General features: G+C 40.5%; 1 protein-coding gene across 3 annotated transcripts in view; it reads left to right on the forward strand.

Annotated features, from left to right (window-relative positions):
* rgs3a (regulator of G protein signaling 3a) overlaps positions 1 to 21,561 on the forward strand; it is a 121,529-nt gene extending 99,968 nt beyond the window's left edge. For all 3 annotated transcript variants that reach the window (XM_006788973.3, XM_006788972.3, XM_006788971.3), the window contains 5 exons: positions 6,056 to 6,126; positions 16,929 to 17,030; positions 18,074 to 18,135; positions 19,154 to 19,320; positions 19,421 to 21,561. In XM_006788973.3, coding sequence (XP_006789036.1) covers positions 6,056 to 6,126; positions 16,929 to 17,030; positions 18,074 to 18,135; positions 19,154 to 19,320; positions 19,421 to 19,621 — 603 coding nt within the window. In that variant the 3' untranslated portion in view covers positions 19,622 to 21,561. The remainder of the gene's footprint in view (positions 1 to 6,055; positions 6,127 to 16,928; positions 17,031 to 18,073; positions 18,136 to 19,153; positions 19,321 to 19,420) is intronic.
* Positions 21,562 to 22,554: the final 993 nt, after the last annotated feature.

The following is a 22,554-nucleotide window of genomic DNA, read 5'->3' on the forward strand; positions in this document are numbered from 1 at the left end:
AGTTCTTCCACTTAAACACTTTTCAACAATTTTTGCAGAAACAACAAAAATCCAGCTTCAACAGCGATAATTGTTTTGGAGCATAACCAGTTGTCTTTTATTATACCTTAAGTCTAATGCAGCGTCTAATCACTGATTTCCCTTCCAGAGATAAAAAAAGTAAAATAAAATTGAACACGTACGATTACCTTATAATATCTTTTCGCCAAATAGCCTGTGTTGCACATGAAGGAATGATAAAAACAGTCGAACGGCAGTGCCAAAGCACATTCCAAATGATTATTTTAATCAAAGCGTGCTCATTATAATTTTTGACCTCTAATTATCAAGTATGATTTCTTTAATTGAATTTAGATTCGTTTTAGATTATTTGTTTTCAGTGTGTGTTGATATTACACTACAATTACTGAGAAAACCTACGAGAGATAATAAAAAAAAATAATTATGATTCGGCGTGATAAAATGCGGTCGTCTGCCTCAAATTAAGCAAAGCTAATTGTCGAGTAGTACTTTCCTGCGGAGGTCCTGGAGTTAGAAAATACATCTTTACTCAAAGTAGGGACCCTTATGTGAAACTATCTTCAATACATGTTTTTTTTATATACTTGCATGAATATAATTGTGCGTCACTCGTTCTATTTTGAAAAGTAATAATAGGCCATTTGCATAACAGGCTTTTATAACCCAGGAAAATCACCAGACACAGGCTGCTTGTTTGATGATTATCTTGGCCATTTTTCTTGCCCTTGAAAGTATCTGCACAGATTTATGCCAGAGACTTGGAAAAAAATAGGTGACTAGAGACAAAAAACAGCAAACTCTGCTCTCTCCGAGGACCACTGAAGGAACAATGGATTGTTTATATCAGCCAGAAAATACAACAGTATACAAAGGAAAAAAGGCAAAAGCTCACATTCAACAAAGAAACAGGAGACCAAAAACCACAAAACCAAATGCCTAATATGCAATTTTATCCAGTTGCATAAACTACATAAACCGTTTTTCCAGTTTTCCAGTTCCCTGAAGCAAGCGTTTTGCTTGCCAGATGAGGAAGGCTAATGAATGAATTTGTAATATAAAGAAGCATGCTGTAATTTTGCATTTTGCAGCTCATGCTATTGATGTCTGACCCTTTCCTTTTGTCTGCTTTGTGCTCATTGGTACGTTATCACAGTGAAATCAAAAACAGCTCATAGAGTGATTTTAGGTGAGGGCTTGAAGATAGAAATACATTCTGAACTTTATGTTATATTCATTGCATGATTGCATTTTGGTGTTCAGATGACAACTTTTGAATGCACAAGTAGGATTATACCAATAAAAGTCAACCCAGATTGAAAACTGTGCAGACTGGTCTGGAATCAGGCAGACAGTCATGTGAAAAAAGTCCTCTTTTTTCTGAATTCTGTGGCTTTCGTGTGCTTAAAAATAACACTTTAATCTTCAGGGAATCTTTTTGTTGTTGCTGTTATAGCCTAAAGCCTACACCACCCGGCTATCTAAACCGTTAATATTTTAGTATTGGTAAAACTGTGTTTACTTATCAAAGCTAGCTCGCATCAGAGTTTCTGGAAAACCAGGTTCAGAGCAGGGCAGTGATGCAAGGTTTTTACAGCATCATTAGATCACTGTGAATGGGGTATGCCACATAAACACTTGTGCGGTACTGCCACACAATGCCAGGAAGCGGGGCTCTGACACGCAGCACCAATCTAATGCTTTACTAGTTGGAGTGGATTGTTCAGACACTGGTTTGTCAGTTTGTGGTCAAACAGACAAAGAAACAGGGGGCTGAAATGGATGGAAGCAGTCTGAAGGAGGCCTGATGAAGAAAAGGCAGCAGGGCATGAAAAGCCAAAAAGTAGTTTAAATACACAAATGGTAAATGGCCTGTATTTGTATAGCGCTTTTACTAGTCCCGCCTAGGGACCCCAAAGCGCTTTACACGTCCAGTCATCCACCATTTCACTCTCACATTCACACACTGGTGGAGGCAAGCTACAGTTGTAGCCACAGCTGCCCTGGGGCAGACTGACAGAAGCGAGGCTGCCATATCGCGCCATCGGCCCTTCTGGCCAACACCAGTAGGCGGTAGGTGAAGTGTCTTGCCCAAGGACACAACGACCGAGACTGTCCGAGCCGGGGCTCGAACCGGCAACCTTCCGATTACAAGGCGAACTCCCAACTCTTGAGCCACGATCGCCACAAAGAGCAAAATACATTTATTGACCTCTAGGGTTTTAGGTTGGGGGTTGATTTGGAGTCTGACCTGAGTCTGGGTTAGGAATCCTTCTGAGCTGTGTTTATAATATTGTTCCTACAGTGTGTTTGTCGGTGGTGTGGAGTTAAAGAATGAACAATTTATTGAACTGAAGGCAAATAGTTTGTGTCCTATCCCAGTGTGGCACACACATATTCTCCTTTGATGTTTACTGAACAGACATGCCACGAGCATGGGTGTCTTTTTATAAACATTTGAAACTTTATTTAGGACTCTCCAGAACACGTTTGCCTATGTTATTCACACAGGCATACATATATAAGTACACACAATGGCCTCCAAAGGCACATGTGTCACGAAGTCTGTTAAACTTTGTATCTACACAGCTGTCCTGCAATCCGTAACAGCGTGCCAACATGTGCATCCCGTGCGTCAGGGGGCTATGTCGCTGTGTGGTCTTTGGCTAATTCTGTGTTTTCTTGCTGTCTTCAGTTAAGTTTGTTCTCACAGAGACTCGTGCACCAAGGCTATTTTAAGAAAAGCCTCATACTTTTGTTATCCTCTACTGACCATTGCCAGGCACACAGTTGTGTGTACATGTGTGTGTACCGTGTGCGGGCGTGAAGCTGGGCTTGGGCTATCAAAAGGAACAAAGAGGAAAAGGAGCAAAACAGAAGAAGAGTAGAACTAACAGCTAAGAATACATTTTTAATGCTTTTATATTATATTTTTTTACTACTCAAAACTAAATTCTTTGTATTAACAGTGCTATCAAGTTTTGAGGCTCTTCGGGAGTTACACATAAAGTCAGATGGTGTTTGGTGCTAATATTCCACAGGTTTGCAAGTAGCTTATATCAACAAACTGTAATAATATTTTTCACTGGACGACAGGACCATGGCCTCATAAAAAATGTTTCCGTTTCATTTATTTAAAACATAGGTGTCATAAACGTCCCTGTTGCTCTGACGCTATTTCCTATGAAAGGCTTATATTCAGGTAGACAAGTAGTAATTTGTTGAAACCCATAATGACTTCCTCTTATGTAGAGTTTAATCAGTGTGTTCTTGTAGATTGCACCCTCACCCTCATGAATAGAAATTAAGTGGAAGGTAGAAGGGCATTTTTATCCTGTGTGAAATTATGGTGTTGCAACTGAAGACACTCTTCCCTTTTAACTAACTTTCCACTGACATCACAGAGCCATATGTCTTGATTTGCAGTGCTGCTGTTGGGTGTAGACAGGAGGTTTGGCACTCCGTGTGTGTGTTTGTGTGTGTGTAGAAGGGAGGTAAGAGGTGAAAAATACTTATCATTTTCAGGTGTCAGAATATATTTTATTTTATGATCTATCTGTGCTCTGTTTTTTTCCTGTTTGAGCTTGGATGCCATCCACAGTAATGTTTTAGGCAGACTACCTCTCCAGATATGTTCAGCAGCAGGTGCTAATTAATTTAAAGGGTTGGCATGTATTTGGATGAAAAATGCAGATTGTAGCAAAAGCTCACATATACACCCCTTCTGCACTCATTCAGGTGAAACAGTAGTCTAGTTAAACATCACCTGGCATGAGGACAAGTTTCTTTGAAGAGGGCAAAGTCTGAGTCTTTTTCCAGTTGTGTCCTGTACTTTCAGGGGGAAGCATCATTGACGGCTCTGTGGGGACTGGGGCTGCCCTGTTGTTCTGTTACTCTGAGATTAATGATTAGATTCTGGTTTCTCCCATGAACCTCAGTGACATAGTCTCTTTCCAGACTAAATAAATAAATACATAATACATGGACTATGTTTGTAGTTTGATTCTGTTGTGTAAGTTTTGCTTATCACAGAGTAAACATCACTGGTGTTTACTGGTATTAGATGTTGAATGGCATTGAACAAAATGGACATGAAGTAACAATCAAGACAGACACTGACTAAGTGTCAGTTTAATATGTAAAAACATGTTTTTGTGATGTTGAAATCGATCAGTGCCCCAGTCTACATAACCAAATACAATATTCTTATTTTGCCCATAAAATGAAGCCTTAAACAGACGCACATCACAATTTTGTCTTTGCTCTTGGATTGTGCTTATTTTTAGATATCTCCTACAACATATTCTCACTCACCTTTCACATTCAACTATGACTTTAATCTGAATGCTTGGAGTGCATCACTCTGCACTGCACACAGTGACAACCTTAATCTTTGTTAAAGGAAGGAGTTATTAAAAGAGTGTAGGAGACATGTTCCATCTGTAACTGGAGCTTTGAGGAGACAAATCCACTCACAGGTACTAAAGGTGATAAAAAAAAAAAAAAAGCTATGCAATCTGTAGTATCAAATCTGCTCTGAGGGAAGGAGGCACTGACACGTTGTGCTCACTCACATCAGCTTCAGCAGTTTCTGTGTTGTCCTGCTGAAAGCTGAGGTTGTCAGAATAAGCTACCAGCTAGAAAAATGATGTACAAAAGCAGTTCAGTTAAATTGAGCGTATTTCTCCGCCTTTTTTTGGCAGTGTTTAGAGTTGTCAGTCACTTCAGTAGATCAATAGATTATTCCACTTTGAGCAGAAACAATAATGCAAAAGCACGACAGGATATAGTTTGGCAGCTGGTATATGTAGGGTGGTTCAGTGTGGAAGGATGCATAAAGCAGGAAGTGTTTGCCCTTGAGACTACGCATTATTGTTAAATACAATAATAACGGTACAAGCACAATGTAGCCATTCTAGCTGTATGCACGCAAATGAAACGAATCATATAATAACACTACCACCAGTATGTTTCTGTTATACCACCGAGGAACCCAACTGGTTTATTACATTTTTAACCTTTAAGTAACCTTGACAGAAGTGTTTACGGATATGGAAGCTATTTCATTTAAATTGTAACTTTTGATTTAGCACAGGCTTGAAGGAGACAAAAAAATGTGTAGCTTCCTCGATTGATAGGAAACAGCTGCTGTGGTAGGCTTGAGGTCTGACAGCTTATATGGGCTCAAAAGAATTCATGGTAGGCAAAGAAAAAATACAAATGGTATGTCTTTAGTTTTGTTGCTGCATTTCTGGAAGAATTTCTTTATTTCACCAAAGTAAAAGCTTCACAAGACCTTTAAGAACTGCGGCACTGCCAACATTTATAAAGAAAAAACAAAGGAAAAGAGAAAAAAGCCCTCACTCTCAAGGTTGAAACGCAAGCTGGGGGTCCTCAAAGATAGAAAACACACGCCATCTGTTACCAGCTGGCCAGTATCTAGCTCGGATGTGTATTGCTGTAATACAATGGCTCATTATTTAGAGCCTCACTCACACATACAATGGGGGCAGTTTCAGACCATCAGATTAGTGGAGATTGACCCCTTCTCCACCCTGAGGCAACTTCCTTTTTCCCTTAACCAATCAAAATGGTGGGTTGGCAGAACTTGTAATGTGAAACCCGGAGTCTTGGCTCAACACTTCAAACCTAGGGCACAGTTGGAGGCCAACAGAAACAACAGCTGTAGTCTTTCACACTCTCCCACTCTCACAGATTTCCTTACTTTGTTATGCCCAGACAAACACCAAGTGTACCCGTGAGATACAGGCACACACCTCAGAGAGCACTGTGGGATTTACAATGTGGACTGCTGCTATGGAATAACCATTTTGGAGGCTGGCTGTATGTGTTACCTGGACTAGCCTTGCTTTTGATAAGGACACTCCACGGACTTACTTGCTTCCTAGCCAATTGGGTAGTCATAGCCAATTGGAGGTAGTCAGAGCTTGCTACAGTCTTTGCAGGAGCCTGCAGGGCCCTCTTTCTGTGTGGAGGGTGGATGATGCAGTGTGTCCTCTCCTTCCTCTCCCCTCAGTTGAGTGCCGGATCCCCCTGTAGCTGTGAGGTCGGCCCCGGAGGAACCAAGAAGAAGAAATCCAAGAACCTGTGAGTATTCAAATGATATATGGATATGTCTATCGTGTTCCATTTATTTTGTCCCTTTGTGTGTTTGCTCATTTAGGAATTTGTAAGGATTTTCTTATCAATTACCCTGGTGCAACATTAAGACAACACATGAAAAACAGAGCATTGCTATTTAGATTTTACATGCAGACTTTATTTATGTGTAAGAAGGAGAAGCGATTTGAGTGGTAATTCAATGACATGACAACACAGATCTGACAATTATATTAAATTCAGAGTTTCCACTTGGATGTGTCAAAAGAAATGTCCAATCAATAGTAGCTCTAAAGCTTACCCAGTACTCAAAGTTGGTACGATGCAGTGGGCATTTTGGTACATAATCAAGATTAAAGGCTTGAGCCACCCTTTATTTCTTTATATTTTTCTTCCAAGGAGCCAGACCTTCTTGTTATTTTTTTAAATGATCTTGAGCATTAGTTCTTCAGGCTTTCTGAAGGTCTTTTGAGGTTTTTCCTTAGATGTTGGCTGCATTTTCACTCACCTTCAGTCCAGTCCTTTCAATAACATGACATATTTTCAGAGGAATGTTTTTCTGTTTATTAAACCACCTAATGTTGACTTATGAACGATCAGGATAAACAAGGCACCTAATTCAAGGGATGAACCAGTGTTGCATCTACTCACAAAAGACATCTTTAGAAAGAACCAAAGTAACCTGTTGCACAGATACTTGAACTGTTTCCAATTCTTTAGTTGAAACTATAGAAAATGACAAAAACTGACAGGCATAAATTCATATTTTTTCAGCAACAAGGTGATTTTCAAATAGCTCTTAGCCAAAATCTTGGCATATCTTAGCAGGTGTAGGACAAACAAAGAAGTGGCAGGCCTAAAGAACAATATCAGATGAAGAGTATCTGAAAGTGATACTCAGCAAAGACGTGATGCAGGACCTGAGAGATGCACCTGGCCCTTCAGTTGATCCTTCTATTGTTCATTAAAGCCTCATCAGAACTCATCAGAAGTTGGCCATCAAGAAGCCATTCTTAAGCAAGCAAAACAGGGAGAAAAGGCTGAAGTATGCCAACTTTTAAGAACTGGGCTGAAAAATCAGTGACAAATTGTCATCATTGTATACAAAGGAGGTCCGGAGAGTAGGTGTCTAAAGCCATCTGGGAAACACGGTGGAAGCTCTGTCATGGTTTGGTTTGGGGCTGCATTTCACCCAGTGGTGCTGGAGATCTTGTCAAAACTGATGGAATAATGAACCCACAAAAGGAAAGTCAGATTTTTATCTGCCATGCAATACCTTATGGAAAAAAATTGTATGCCAACAGCTTAGTTTTTCACCATGGAAATCCTCTCAAACGTATTGCTAATGGAGTAAAAATGTACCTGGAAAAAACAGATATGAGTCATGGATTGGTCTCCCCAGAGAATCTTGTGAGAGAATTGAACCAAAGGCAGCCAACATACAGAGAAGAGCTTTGAATGTTTTTGAAGAAGCCTGGAGAACTTTTCCTAAAGACTGCTTAAAGAAATGACAAGAAAGCTTGTTTATGCTATGTTGAAGAATAATTGAGCTCAAGCTCAGTAGAATTGTATAACTCTGTTTTTACCTAATATATTGTACTTCCATGTATGTTTTTCTTTTGCCAAGAATAAAAAAAAATCAGCACATGGTGACACGTTTCCAACTCAGCAGAAAAACAGCAAGTATGGCAGCCCTCTTGTTCATTCACCAGCCTTTTAATGCTAATGTAATCAACAGAGTGTACAATTTCACACCCCTCTGTAGCGTGGAATGTATTAAACAATCCATCAATCCAGTCACACCCTTTGTGTGGCTGGATTGATGGATTGACGACTGAGAGTGTTAGGACAAATACCCAGTAGATGTCGAGTGTCATTTTAAAATGTAATTTCGATGAATTAAGGCAGATAGGAAAACTGTGGATGTGCTTCTTGGGTGTAAATGTGACTAATTAATGTTGCACACATAATATCTACATGTTCACGGACCTGCAAATACAGAAATGTATAGACTTTGAAAGACAAATGTGAAAGTTAAAGCTCATAGTGTAATGCTGCTCATCAACTGCTTAATGAAGCGGTAAATGAGGTGTATGGAACCATATGCGCGTCTCATATTCTCTTTGAGGTGAGAAGTAAGGTGTGCATGTTGGGGAAGCACATGGGCGTGAAAGATGTGTGCGCTGAAGGCTCAGCAATTCATCGGCTGCTCGTTCTCTTCTTTGAAAAGATGAAAGCACATTTCTTACATTGCATACAATAAAACAGTAGCTGTCCTTGAGCCTGTTACTTTTTTGCAGTGTTTAGTTAAAGAGCAGATTAAGTGATTAAAATTCCTCAGCTATTTTTTTCCCAGTAGTCTGGAGTACGTAGCCTGTTTGTCAGCTGTTGCAAACCTATTCAGCTTGTCTTCAATGTTTGAATAAAACAGGCATAAAAAGAATACAATATGGAATACAATATACTTTTAATGTGAGTATAGATCGGGTGCGCCTATTTTACAATTCAAGACTCCAAACACGGAGCAAACTGATAATACTGAGCAATGTGTGCCTAAACAGATTGGTTAGAAAAAAATGTGATAGCTTGATTGACTGCAGTAGGTAGAAAAAACCTTTGTCATCTAATACTACACATGCTGTCTTCTGGCACAGCCAAGGCAAGTGCAAGCTTGAAGCATGGTCTACAGGCCAGTGATAAAGTACTGTAATTTTTTTTAATCAATATGTAATGCAGCGCTCTTCATTTATTTGCAGTTCATATTATACTGTAATATTGCAACGATACATAGGACTACATCCATGCAGCATTTCTCTTCTCTCTTCTTGGGTGCCATGGCCTTCAGCTTAAGTGGGTTCATACTGTGTGTGTTAGAGGCTAAGCAAGTATCATTTCTACTACATGGTTCTGACACTGTTGGAGGTTGCATGAAAACAAAAGTGTCTTTTGTTCTTAAACTGTATGTCAGTCAGTCATGAAACTCTCTTCTGTCACCATCAGTCAGTAAAATAAGGATGACTCTAAATGTTCAGTGATGCGAGCCTCTTTTTGAATATACAGTTTTCATCCACTTCCAGTCATTTACCAATATGCCACACTGCAGACCAGTAGCAAGGGAAATATCTACTCATTAATAAGAATTCACCAAAAATCTCTATGCTATAGATTAAAATATGATGCATAAGCATGCTCGAAAGAAATTAAATGTCAAATTACTTCGTTTGAAAGTAGGAGACTGATTAATAACATGAGAGCCACTTGAGCGAGTAGATGTAGATTAGTGTAAAGCGGAAAAATTACATCTGACATGGCCAAATCATGCCAAGAATTAGCCATTTAAAACTTTAAGAAGGGTCTCTTTGGCAAGGAACCAGAGAGGAGACACGTGTGGGAGTGATGTGCAGCAAGAGGTCTCGATTGCAGCGACTCTGCCTCGCAATTCACAGGACTTCTGCTACTAACGTCTAGGTGCTAGATACCACAGGGGACCTTTAGAAGTCTTACAGAGTCCATGCCTTGGCTGGTCAGTGCTGTTTTTGCAGCAATACCAAAGCATATTAGGTAAAGGTGTTCCTAATACTTATGTCTACATATGGCTTATGTATCTATACAACTTTATCTTGATCATCATTTATAGCAAAAAAGACACAAATATGGTCTTTCTTCGAATAAGCATTCTTTCTAGCATTTTTATTCCACAGACAATGGATCACTGCATGGTGACAGCACTTTCAAACCAGTAGCAATAAAATCCATAAATCTGATACATGTTGATAGGTTCAGGATCAGAATACCAAAGCGTTAAATTGGTAATCCAACTTCACTTCAAAGAGATGCTAAATGCATACACATGGAAAAGGCACAAAAATAAAGAAAGATACTCAAAAACTGTTATTGGAAACAGGGTTTTAATAGTTTTGCAATTTTCATTAGTTTTTATTTTTATTTAGTTTTGACTTCAGATTTTCAATTTTATATCAGTTTTAATTAGTTTTTACCAATTGTTTGCTAGTTTAGTTTAGTTTTTATTTTTTTGAAAATCCTTAGTTTCAGTTTAGTTTTGATTAGTTTCAGTTATAGTTTTAGTTGTGTTTGCAATAATTAAGTGTAAAAAAATCCCAGTTTCATCATATCAGTCATTCTCTTCTGCTTATCATTGGGTATGTTGCTATTCCAGCTACCATACCCTGCACCCTGGACAGGTCGCCTGTCTGTCGCAGGGCTAACATGCAGAGACAGACAACTCACATTCCCACCTATGGGTTCTTTAAATAAATAAATAAAGGCAGATGAACAACCATTGATACCAGGCAACTATAAAATGTATATCTTGGCCCCAATGAGACTATTAACTCTTGCAGCACCGGGTGTTCGTAATTTTGGTTCAAGTGAATTGATAAACTTTTTGAAGGTAATTGACTCACACAGTTGTGTAGATATCCCAGTCCTGTTGTCTCGGGATGCATCACGCTGCCTTGCCTGGGGTTAGCTTCTGTTTTCTGGGGATGAGGGTTGAGTGTGCTCCCTTACCTTCTCAAGGTAAGCTAGGTTAGCCTTCTTGTGTGAGCTTTTCAAGTGCACTTTAAGGTTTGTGGGATTTTTTTCACCTTAGAAATGTCCCTCATAATTTGTCTCTTTCCACTACAAGACACTTGCTTTATCCAAAACACAGTCATATTCAAAGTAATCCCAAATTGGACTCTGGCGCTTTCTTCCGACTTTTCCTGACATGATTCTGCGCGTGGACGGAGCAGCAACACAGACGACTCGACTAACGTACTTGCCACCTGCTGGCATAATTAGACAGCAAGAAAAAAATCTGGAAACTAAACTTCATTTTCACCCTTGACTATTGTATGACACGCACACATCAATGAAAACTAAACACATTTTTGCTATAAATTCAGTTAATTTTAATTAGTTTTGTGAACACTCATTCCAGTTTTAGTTAGTTTTCCTTTTTTTGTTTTTATTTTTATTTCCGTTAACGAAAATGTTTTTTCACTTCTAGTTTTCGTTATTTTGTTAGTTTTTGTTAACGATAATAACCTTGATTGGAAACACAACGCAAATGAGCATCTGTTCATTTCTGCCATTCTGTCTGACTTATGTATAGATTTTACACTGAATATATGCAGTGTTCTCATTAGTATTGCTGGATAGAGATTGGCCATCATTGAAATGCAATACAGATAAAGCGTTTTCCTGCAAAATGATTAGTATCCCTGTAATTGGTGCCAAGGTACAAGAACTAAGTCATTTTTTGTGGTGTGAGAATTGGCCAAGTGTCCACTGAAATCCTTACAAATTTACTGCTGAGATTAACTACTTAAAGTTCCTATTTTTGAAGAAAAGTCCAAGTTATGCAGCTGATATATATTATTACACTAAACTATATGTTTCAGCTTAATAAATCACACCAAAGACCACAGAAAAAAGACATTTAGGTGTCTGGGGCTCTTTCATTGTACATTAAAGTGATGAAACCTCAATTTTCCATTGCCCTTGAAACTCTATTTACAGTTTATAGGTTCATGCAGGGCTCTACTGCAATGCTGAATGCTTGTTAGTTCTACATGATCAGTCAGTGCTATGCTGTATGAGTCCTGCTACTGTTATAGCACTCTATACAGCATTGTGGGATTACACAAATTCTTCTTTCTTGTCCACATTTATTCTATATTAGCCAGTACACAGGACAGCTAGTGTGCAACTGTTTTCTACTATCACGGTTTTTAGGTCCAAGCGACACAGTCTCAGAGGCCACTGTAGCTTCGTGCTAAGAGAAAAAAGGTCTTTAAGCAAATTGTTCTGATGCAGCTCGTCACCTTGGACAGAAGACCCTCTCCCATTGTAGTCCAAGCCTCTCAAACCCCAATTGAGGGAATCTGCCTTTAAACAGTCCATGTGGATTGAGTGAGCCCAGGGTCCGCCTTCTCCAGACCCTTAGGGCTATATAAAGCTCCACCAGAGCCTCTCAGGGGTTAGAAGAATGTGATTGCCAAACAGAGCCCTGGACTTTTGACACACACTCACATGCAGTACATACTGCCTTCATGCTGGCACCCATGCTTCACACGATGGTTGATTTCTCAGAGAAATATCTGGAAAGGTAAGAGCAATTGTGTTGGGCGTGTGTGGATTAAACTGCGGTTTGAATGTTGTTAACGAGAATTAGAAACATCAGCAGGGAGATTGAGAAAAGTGTGAGCAGGGGCTGGTTTGAGTCCCACATGGATTATTGCTCTTAGGCTGGTAGGAAGCTATCTGACCTCTACATGGATCTCATTTGACAGTCACAATGAGGGAAAAGAATCCCCCACGAGGCTGAAGGACTGAGACTATTTTGGAGGAAACAGCTTTTACTTCTAACTTGAGGCTGTCCCTTTTTCTTAATATACGTAGCCTGGATTTCAGGAATAGGATTGCTCATGTGGTCTTTGTGGCTAGGAAGGTGAGTTTCTCTGAAATAGAGCTCTTTTTTTAGCCTTGATTGAGGGAGATGGTGGACGTGATGGTGTTATATTTATAGACAAAATTTAGGACAATTCCCTTTTTCATTGTTCTTCCAGGAATATTCAAGGGCTACTTCCTGTTGGTTACGATTCCCATGATTATTATCTTGATGAATGTGGCTTGTGTTTCTGGACACCACTGTTTCGTGAGTGAAGAATCTACAATGCAAGTGCTTACAATTTCCCCACATAAATCTCACAGTTATTTTGACACAACCCTTGACCCGTTATAGCGACACACACACAAATACACAAACAGGCACATGTGCCAGCACAGCGTTGTTTGTGTGTCATGTCCAGCATCTAGTTCACAGGCAGACGACCTTGAGTAAACAAGATCTGCTGTACACAAGACTGCGCAAATATGGGCTTAACAAAAGTTTAAGCACAGTTATTATGATAAATGTAGTGAGCGGTATACTGCAATGAAGTGGAGGATTGGATTTGTCTTGTGCTTATATGGTACACTGTGCTCTGCAATATGTCTGTCTACAGCTGTCTCCCCATGTGCTACAAGAGCCTTTCCCAGAGAGTGCGGCCTACTTTCAAGAACACCAGGAATAGCCAGGGGGGTGCTATTAGTACGACTAATGTGAGCCAAGCAAAGAGGGAATAAAGAGCATGGAAACCTGCAGATAATTGCAGCGCAAAAGACCTCTTGCTCCTTCACTCAAGCACGTAAAAGTGTTCTCTCTCGCAGAGACGCAAGCAGGCGCATAGCGTGCGTACACATTATACCTGCGCCTCACTTTTTGCAGTGGTCACTGTGTTTAATAAAGCAAAAACAGCAGCATAGATATGGAAAAGGACTAGAGGCCGATTTAGAGCTCAAGAGAGGCAGTAAAGAGGAACTTCAAATAGAGAGGTACTCAAGGTCAGAGGCTGTGACGACTGCGACTGTGTATGTACCATTAACACATAAAGAGCAGAGGTACAAAGAGCACCGGATAGATAACTGTTCAGCACAGTATTATGGTTAAGTGACTTTTGTCAAGTACAAGAAGACTTTCCATCTCCAGGACTGAACAAAATGATACGTAAAATTACGTAACTGCACTTTCTTCTGCCTTTTTATGTGAGAAGCAGCAGGCTTTGTCAGTATTACAACTGCTTCATGTTTTTATGTTGCTCTTTTATTATTTTTATATGTGTGCTAATGGTTCAAAGGGGCTTTAACCAGGATGTTCTTCCTTTGTTTGGGTGATTATTTACATTGATGTGATTGTGAAGAGTCATCCGCACAAATCACTTAATCTAGCTCTGTAAGACAGTGAAAACCAGGACTATGAAAGCCTTTTTTGAATTGGTGGAAGTGGTGTTTACTTCCGCTGACCAAATAATCACACAGGCAATTTATTTCATGGCTGCAGCAGCAGAGTTCCTGCAATTACTGAAAGGAATACACAGAAACAAAGTGTTAATGCACTCCAGGTTGTGTTGATTTAAATGGAGAATGGTAACATGTGTCACTTGTTCCACAGCTGGCATTGTATTTGAGTTTGTTTGTTTAGGTTTTTTTTAAATGGATGGAAAGATCATTTAAGAAGATGATGTAAGCTGCTTGGGTGTGCAGTATCCAGTGGCATCCACTTGGTGGCAGAAGAGAAACATACATTTCCTTTAGCTGTTGTGACATCATTGTCACATTATTGACACATGGGCTCAGCTTGTATAAAACCAGACAGAAATACATAAAGCAGCTTTGTGATGGGAAGAGTGAATTTTTCAACTCTTATAAAACGCTCCTTTCTTTTTTTTTAAACTCACATGCACTTGCAAGACAGAGCTTTCCTTTATGTTAACACATGCCCAGCTTAAACGTAAATTGCCTCGGGTACAAACTAAATATAGAACCGTCTAATAAACCCAGCCCTGATGTTACGAGTTTATTTAACAGCACAAGGTTTTTCTTTTTCTTTCCCAGCAGTAATATCCTTCAGACTCGAGCGGTTCACGAGGATGCCGTGTAAGAGCCCCGTACAGCAGTTAAACATCTGGATTTGAGTCTGTTTCACGCAGAGCGCTTGTGCTATTTCAATCAATGGATGAGTCATCTTCTCTTAAAGATATTTCCATTTCCCTGGTTACCTGGCCTGAAAAAAAAAGGCTCTCACATGGATTTTTCTAGATCTATATCTCAGCTACAGGGCTTTTTTCATGGAACATTTGCATTTTTCACCATTTTAGCATTAAAGGAAGTACAAAGGAGCACAAGAGTGATAAACACAGGCCCTTTTAGTTCCTGTTAATTTCACTGTACCAAAAACTGGCATTTCTCCATCAGGGCACTTATTGTGTAGTTCTAAATTAATGGGAGGGAATGTAACAAAGCATCCAGAATTTTAATTTGCGTCTGATTTTAGACAAGAAGGGCCGGTGCTTATATTTTCAAAAAAATATAGGGTTGATCTATCCAAACTGAAATTAATCACTACTAATGCTATTAGTTTTTCTAATGAGGAAGCCAGTTTTTCCACAAGAAATTCTCTGCTGCTGCTTGTTTGCATGAAATCCGAATACTGTGTGCTTTGAAGCAGCTTGTGATCCATTTATTTCCTTCTGCTTATCCAGTCCTGGGTCATGGGAGACTAGAGACCATCCCAGCTGCAAACTAAAAAAAAAAAAAAAAAAAATCTAAAACAGGAATATTACCATCTCAAAACATCTTCCAGAAAGATAATGAAAGAAAGAAAAACATAAATAGATAAAAGATCTCATCAGCACTTTCTTTTTCAGGTTACAGCTCTTTACAGTTTCATTCTTTCTGGACTATCCCACAAGCGCCCCATGTGAAACCACAAGTCTGTAAAGTGCAAATACTCCTTTTTTGTGGTCGCACGATCCTGATTTTAAAGGAGCGATTAGCATTTTGCCAACCGTTCGTGCACTTGTGTGGTTACATGTGTACAGGCATGTTTCTACTTCACCTGTCCTGCAGCCTTTGGAAAAACTCAAATCAGCAGCTAACTTTGTTCTCTGTAGCTGCGGCGCTACTTTTAAGCATTGCAAAAATTGCAAAAATTGCAAAAATTGCAAAAATATACGCAAACACACTGGTAGAGACTTTGAATTTTCCAACACCTGTCTGGCATGAAAGCTCCAGTGAAGTGGGCATGAGCTGGCACAGGTGCAGAGGGGTTCTTTGAAATGGTTGTATGTCTGTTCTTTTATTACACTCTATGAATATTCACGTGCTATATTTGTGCTAATCCGCAAGTGCCGGGCTCTTCCGTCCTCCTGTGTGTGCATGTTTGAATGATAGCTGTCTATAACTGGAAGCCCTGTTTCTTAATTTGGGGTGTGCATGCTCTCCTGGGGGGGTTGTCAGTTGGCAGGGGGACAGTTTGCAGTGATAAGAGCCAGCCCAGCGCACAACGTTGTGCTGCATTATTAGCAGGCCAGTCAATCCACAGTGGAAATCAAAAGCAGGGACTCAGGAAATGGGTGTTGAGTGAGGTCACATCCCAATGAGGCAGCACGTGCTCCAGGTCAGGAAAAGCCAGGACACGCACCATGGGATTATGGGAATACGCAGAATCCTGCTGGGGGGGCCCAAGGGTACAGAGGACTGGTGTGCTTCCTTATCTGAGGCTCGAAGTGGCGCATGCGCAGCAGGGCGTCTCTGTGTGTAAGATGGTTGGAGAAAGGTGAAACAGGTGAGGTGGGCGGTCAGGAGGGTGTTGGGTGCTGCTTCTGGATGAAAGCAGCAGAGCACTTTGGGATGTCACCGTGCGCCTTTGGCCTAGGTCAGTTTTCTCTCAGAAACCCCTCAAGGCACATGGAGAATGGTGTGATGAAACAGAGGAGTGAGGACTGAGTCTCTCTCCTCCTTCTCTGTCACATTCGTTTAGTCCCTGCCGAGGAACCTGCCAGGGACACATCTACAGGAAAGGCTGTTAGAGAAATTAGATTGACACGGGAGGCGCTGACAAGAAGCGGCGAAAAAAGGAAATTGACATCTGCTGCTGGAGAATTCTGTGCCATCACACCAATATATCCGGCTGACGACTAGAATGTACATAATGCTTACCTCCTTGTTTTTCTGGCTTTTGATTGGTTTGCTTTTGTATGGATTGGATTTACAGCACTGTGGAGCTTAATTGCTGATTCCATGCGTTGGATTGTTTCAGTTATGGATTTTGGACTTGGAAACTCAACAAACTTTCTTCCCATGTCTCCTTTTTTTGTCTTCCTTCTCTATCCACTTTATTTCATTTTCTTACCCTTCCTTCCTTCACATCACTTCCTCCTCTCTTCTACCTTTCTTTCACTCAGGGCCAAAGACATGAAGAATCGGCTGGCTTTCTTGCGGAGGAGGAATGAGTCCCCAGGAAGCAACCCAGCCGGGAAGTTAGACAAATCTATGAAGTCAGTCAAGTAAGTGGCCACTTCCTGACAGCGTGTGCTTGTGGGTGTGTGTCAGACGGTTTTCTGGATCTCACCACAACTGGTGATGACCTGGCTCTTGGAAGACAGATATGTGGGCAGAGATGGGAGTGTGCTTGCAGTTTGGCATCAATTAAATGAATGGGAGAGTGTGTGAGTAAGGCTGGCATGCCAGAAGGAAGGATGGCTTAATGCTTGGATGCAGCCCTTTAACTTCTCTGTGAACTATATTCATTAGTTGAGTAGATTCATATTTATTTGTGTGGATCATTTGGCATCAAGAAGGCAGAGTAAACATCCATCCCCAATGTATTCAAGGTATAGCTAATATAACCATAATAATCATAGTTTTTGTGACTTGAAAAAAAAAGTCAGATACTGACAATAAATGTGGCAGTGCATCTTATCTGGTCTGCTCGATTTAAAAAGGAAGTTAATCTGTCTTTGTGTCATTACTTAGAAGACGTAAGAACAAGGAAAAAGTGTAATATGCAACAAAGTTTGTTGGCGAGTCAGGTGAGGTAATAGAATATACTATGAAACTAAAATATTGTCCCAAATAAGGCCTGACACGTGGATTGCAGCGGGCTAAGATTGGCCGTTAAAAAGGCATACTTCATTGCAGGATACGAAAAAGAAGGGCAAAAAAAAGATGAGAGGCAGCAGGGGGCAGACAGATACCCATATGAGTAGGAGGTCTTAAACCAGGCTGTGCATCCTCATTGGCTGGCTGAAGCCACTCCCCTCCCCTCCACTGCCTTCCAAGTTGCATTGAATGCAACTATAAAAGCCTCCCCCCACTACTACAGTGGAGCAGACTCATGGCTCTCGCTGTTGTGACCATTCATGAGGTAGAACCGAATGTGAGAGACTAGACACAGAGTGGAAGGAAGCAGTGAGAGATAGAGAGATAGAGGACGTGTCTGCAACTGCATTTCCTCTCACCTGCCCAGCAAAGTTCTGCGGATGGGTCACACAATGAGAAACCTGGCTGAAATGGGCTTGTTAAAGAATCGCTCTGCTTTCATCTGCAGGCCCACCCCAGAGGAAGCGCTCAAATGGGGGGACTCGCTTGATAAGCTGCTGGCTCACAAATGTAAGTGACTGGATTTTTTCCCTTTCTTCTCTCGACTTTTGCCTCATGTGTTTTACATTCTTGTGTTTTACATTGCTGTTCAGTGCAGCATGGTTTTAGACTCAGAGTGCATGCTTAAGGTAGTGAGGGAAGTAGATGAGCACTGAAACTATACACTTACTGACATATACATGCACACACATACACGTTGTTTATGTAAACGTGCAGCTTTCAGCAAGTTTCCATAACCTAAAAGACAATATTCATAATTGAGACAGAATGACAAAGTGAGACCAACACAGGCATCCCGCTCTTGTGCTGCTATTCTGAGGTTTTCCACAATTCATCACCCACAATCTGCTCTCGATTCTTTTGCAAAAGCCAAAAGCTGACACGACGCCAGCGCTACATCTGCTAGTCATTCGGTTTTGCTGGCCTCTTTATTTGCTCTCTTTTAATTTCCTCTCCTCCACTTCTTACCTCATTCCTGCTTACCAGAATGAGGTAAGAGATGACTGCGTGCATTGGCTCTGCTTATCAGCGTGGGTGATTCATGGGAACGGAAAGGTGCAGACAGGAGCTGTGGGAGGACAAGGTTTCCTGCTATTCTCTCTCCTGGATGCCTTCTTCCTTAAATCATTAACAGGACCAAAACTTAAAAAAAAACAGACCAAAGTGCCTCATAGTTATTTTTTCCCCCCTTTTTACACTGAAACAGTCACTTCTTTGTTCATTCGCAGCTTGTGCACAGGAGCAGCATTGCCATCATGCCCCAAATATTAAGGAATTACAGAGTCACAAGGGTGATGTCACTTAAAAGGCCGTTGAACAGTTGAATGTGCGCTGCTGTATTCAGGCTCTCTTTTATTTCACGATTCACTTTATTCCAACCACATGACTCAAAAGGCCGTCACCGAGTTATTTTTAGACACTGAAACTCTGAGGAGGGCTTCAGCTTTGAGGTTGCCATGGCACTTTAGTCAACTCTCTCCTTGTTTATTCTCCTCCTTCCCCTCCCACCCCTCTGCTTTCCCCTCAGATGGTCTGGCAGCATTCAGAGCTTTCCTGCGCACAGAGTTCAGCGAGGAGAATCTGGAATTCTGGCTAGCATGCGAGGAATACAAGAAGATCAAGTCGCAGTCCAAGATGGCCTCAAAAGCCAAGAAAATATTTGCAGAATACATTGCTATCCAGTCTTGTAAAGAGGTGAGTGCGAATGGACGCAGCCTGTAAAAAAGGGCTTGAAAATGGTAAAGGAAACATGCATTTATTCCTGGACTTATTCTCACTTATTTTGGCTCTGCAGGTAAATCTGGATTCATACACTAGAGATCACACTAAGGACAACCTGCAGAATGTGACACGCTCCTGCTTTGACCTAGCTCAGAGGCGGATATACGGGCTGATGGAGAAGGACTCATACCCCCGATTCCTGCGCTCTGAACTCTACTTGGACTTAATCAACCAAAAAAAGCCTAGCTCCACTTCAACTTCATCATCGTCATAAGAGACTAGAAAAAAAAAGAAGATGAAGAGAAGAGAAAGATGATGAGAGTAAAAAAGAGGCCAGACTTGAAAAGTTATACGTAGAGTGGGTGGGATGTGCGCTTCTTTGTCTGCCTTTATTTTTTATTTTCGTCTTTCAGTCTGTTCATTATTTGCTGTTGTGGTGTGAGAGGTCACGGCAAACATATGGCACTGCAAAGGAATGTAGTTTACATAGTTATGAGTGAATGGCTCGATTGATGAGTGGATGGATGGATGCAGATGCCCATGAGCAAGGGCTGGAGCAGGAGCTGGACGCTTGTCTCATCACTGATTTTTGTTCTCCTTTTTTCATTCATATTGTCAGCAAAAAAAAATATCGATTTGTTTGTGTTTTTGTCCAGTTGTACTGGAGTAAAGGAGGAGTTGCATCATAAAAAAAATGAAATCCCTGCGACACGAAGACAGTCCGGTACTGTTTTATCACTTTTCCACCCCCTTCCTTTATTTCTTTTGAGAATTCCCTCCTTTGCTCCATCACGTCTCTCTGTGAAGCAACTTCAAAGCTGTCGGTACGACGTGACGTCCTCTTCCTTCACGTTCTCTCATCAGACTCTGTGACAGAGGAGGAAAAATCAAGCTGATGTCTGAATGAAAAGCCACCGGTGTGGCTCTGGTTTCACACGCATCCGTTTAAACCCTGCTTCCGCTCGAAGCTTCTATAAATGGCTTTCACCTTAGTTTGTTCATAAGACTGTGGAAAGACGACGTGAGTGTTCAGCACAAAGACGGGCAAAGAACACAGACGTATAAGTAGTAGATGGACTGGAGCTGTGACAAAACGCAAATATGTGTCTCACATTAAAAGACATTAAAATCTACAAACACACAAAAAAAAACAAGACGACTTGCTTCCCGTCTCCATAGACTGTTAACAACAAGGAAGGAAAATCCAAGAGGAAGAAGATTAAAAACATCTCCTTTAACATTGTAGCTCATTATGGACTAATCAAGGAACCATTCTCAGGACATTGCTATGACAGGTTACTGCTTAGTTTATGTGCTTTTCTGTTTCTGTTTTTATACACAGTTTTTTTTTACATGCTTTAGGGTTCCAACATGCACTCCCCGCTCATACTGAGCAATACACGAGAGGTTGCTCGTTTCACAGAGAAAAAAAAAAGCTTCACATGTACAAAGGTTTGCTATTTATTTAGATTAACTTGCTGGATGCTTCTGCAGACTTCCTCACGTCCTCCAAGGCACTCAGCTGAAAGCTCTCACTGTTCATTTTAACCACCAAACAGGTCCAGTGCTGTCCTGAACTTTTAAGTGCAATATTTTATTGTTTCTTTTTATTTTTTATTTTATTTTAATATGATATTTGGTTTGTTTCTTTGGTCGTTTTTTTTAAATGGGGAAGACGGAACAGTTTGAGCTCTGTATTAACTTTATTTGTTAAGAGAAAAAAATACTTAGAGCTATAAGGTTGACTTACAGCGTAAACTTTCAAGAAGCATAAGTAGTTTAAGCAAGTGATTCTAACTGTGTGTTAACTCTCCCCTCCCCCCCGGCAGCAGGCAGCTGGGGGAAGGGGGCAATATGGTTGTAAATATAATTCTTTAAGAAAAATATGTGATAGCACATTTAAAAAAAATGAAACAAAAAAACCCCAAAAAAGCCAAACAAGTCCCTGCTGGTGATGAACGTGGGACCCGGCTGTATCTATGTAAATATGAGAGACTCAAAACTATAAGATGACATGTATTGTTTAAAAAATAAAAATTAGGTGAGCGAGAGCAGGTACAGTCTGCTCTTTTCCCTGGTCATACACTGCTTGTAAGGAGTATCATTATCACTGTTTACAATTCAAAATGCATCTCCGGTAATAGCAAGTGAAAACAGTAGAGTACATGTGGTGTCATTGCTAATGATAAATAAACCAACCAACTGATGACATAAGAGGTCTCTTGTCTGTGGATTCTTTTTCTTTTTTTTATGTTATTTTGTTTTTAATGCCTATCTGTGTTGGTCACAAACATGCTGAGATGTAATGTGATGTGCTTTTCAGGTGGTCCGTGAGCTCCCGCACACACTCCCAGAGAAACAAAACACATGCATTAAGCATGAAGTTTCCCGAAGGAACTGTTGACATTTTGGAAAATGCATTCATTTGCCTTTTTGAAGCTAGCCTCAGCACACAATTATATTAGGTGAGCATAAAAACTGGATGACATTTAGTCTGGCTTAGTCCAAGCACACATCAGATGTCTTTTGAAAGGAAGTTGTAATTTTGGGCAGTTTTTTGTGTTACATTAATTTCTTTCCACACACTTATCAAGCCGCAACTTCAGTTTTTGATATGTGACAAGTCTTGAGTGTTTGAACTGAAGGCTCATCCAAGAGGCGATACTACTGATGGAAGTATTTATCCCAGAGTGGGGCTGTCCACTCGGTGGTCCTGAGGGTTCAGTCACTATTAAAAACGTGACTGAACTGTGAAAAAAGATGTGGGAAATTTCCGATGTGAACATTATGGACTGAGAAGATCAAACTATCTTGAGAGGAATGAAAGAGGTCATCTACGTCCATTGTGAACGACCATCGTTGAACAGAGGTGGTGGCTTTTGACACCAGCTGTCAGCCACCTACAACTCAGACTTCTCAGGCGATTCAACCCCCACTCACCCCTCGATCCATGTGACCTTAATAACATGACGGCAGGGTGGGAAAGAATTCACTCCTCGGCCACTGTGGCCATAATGACCCACACCTTGTTTAACACCTTTAAAAAAAGCCTTTTTATTAATTTTTTAGTTTTATAATAAATCTTTAAACTGCCAAATATAAAACAATTAAAATAGACAGTTGTTTTCAAACCTTGCAAACGCTCAAAAAGTGTGGCTTTAGAAAACAATTTGGAACAATGATTGTGAACATTGAGACTTGCCCTGA

Source organism: Neolamprologus brichardi, chromosome 7 (genome assembly GCF_056152115.1).
Source record: "Neolamprologus brichardi isolate AB-2024 chromosome 7, ASM5615211v1, whole genome shotgun sequence".
Taxonomy (NCBI): domain Eukaryota; kingdom Metazoa; phylum Chordata; class Actinopteri; order Cichliformes; family Cichlidae; genus Neolamprologus; species Neolamprologus brichardi.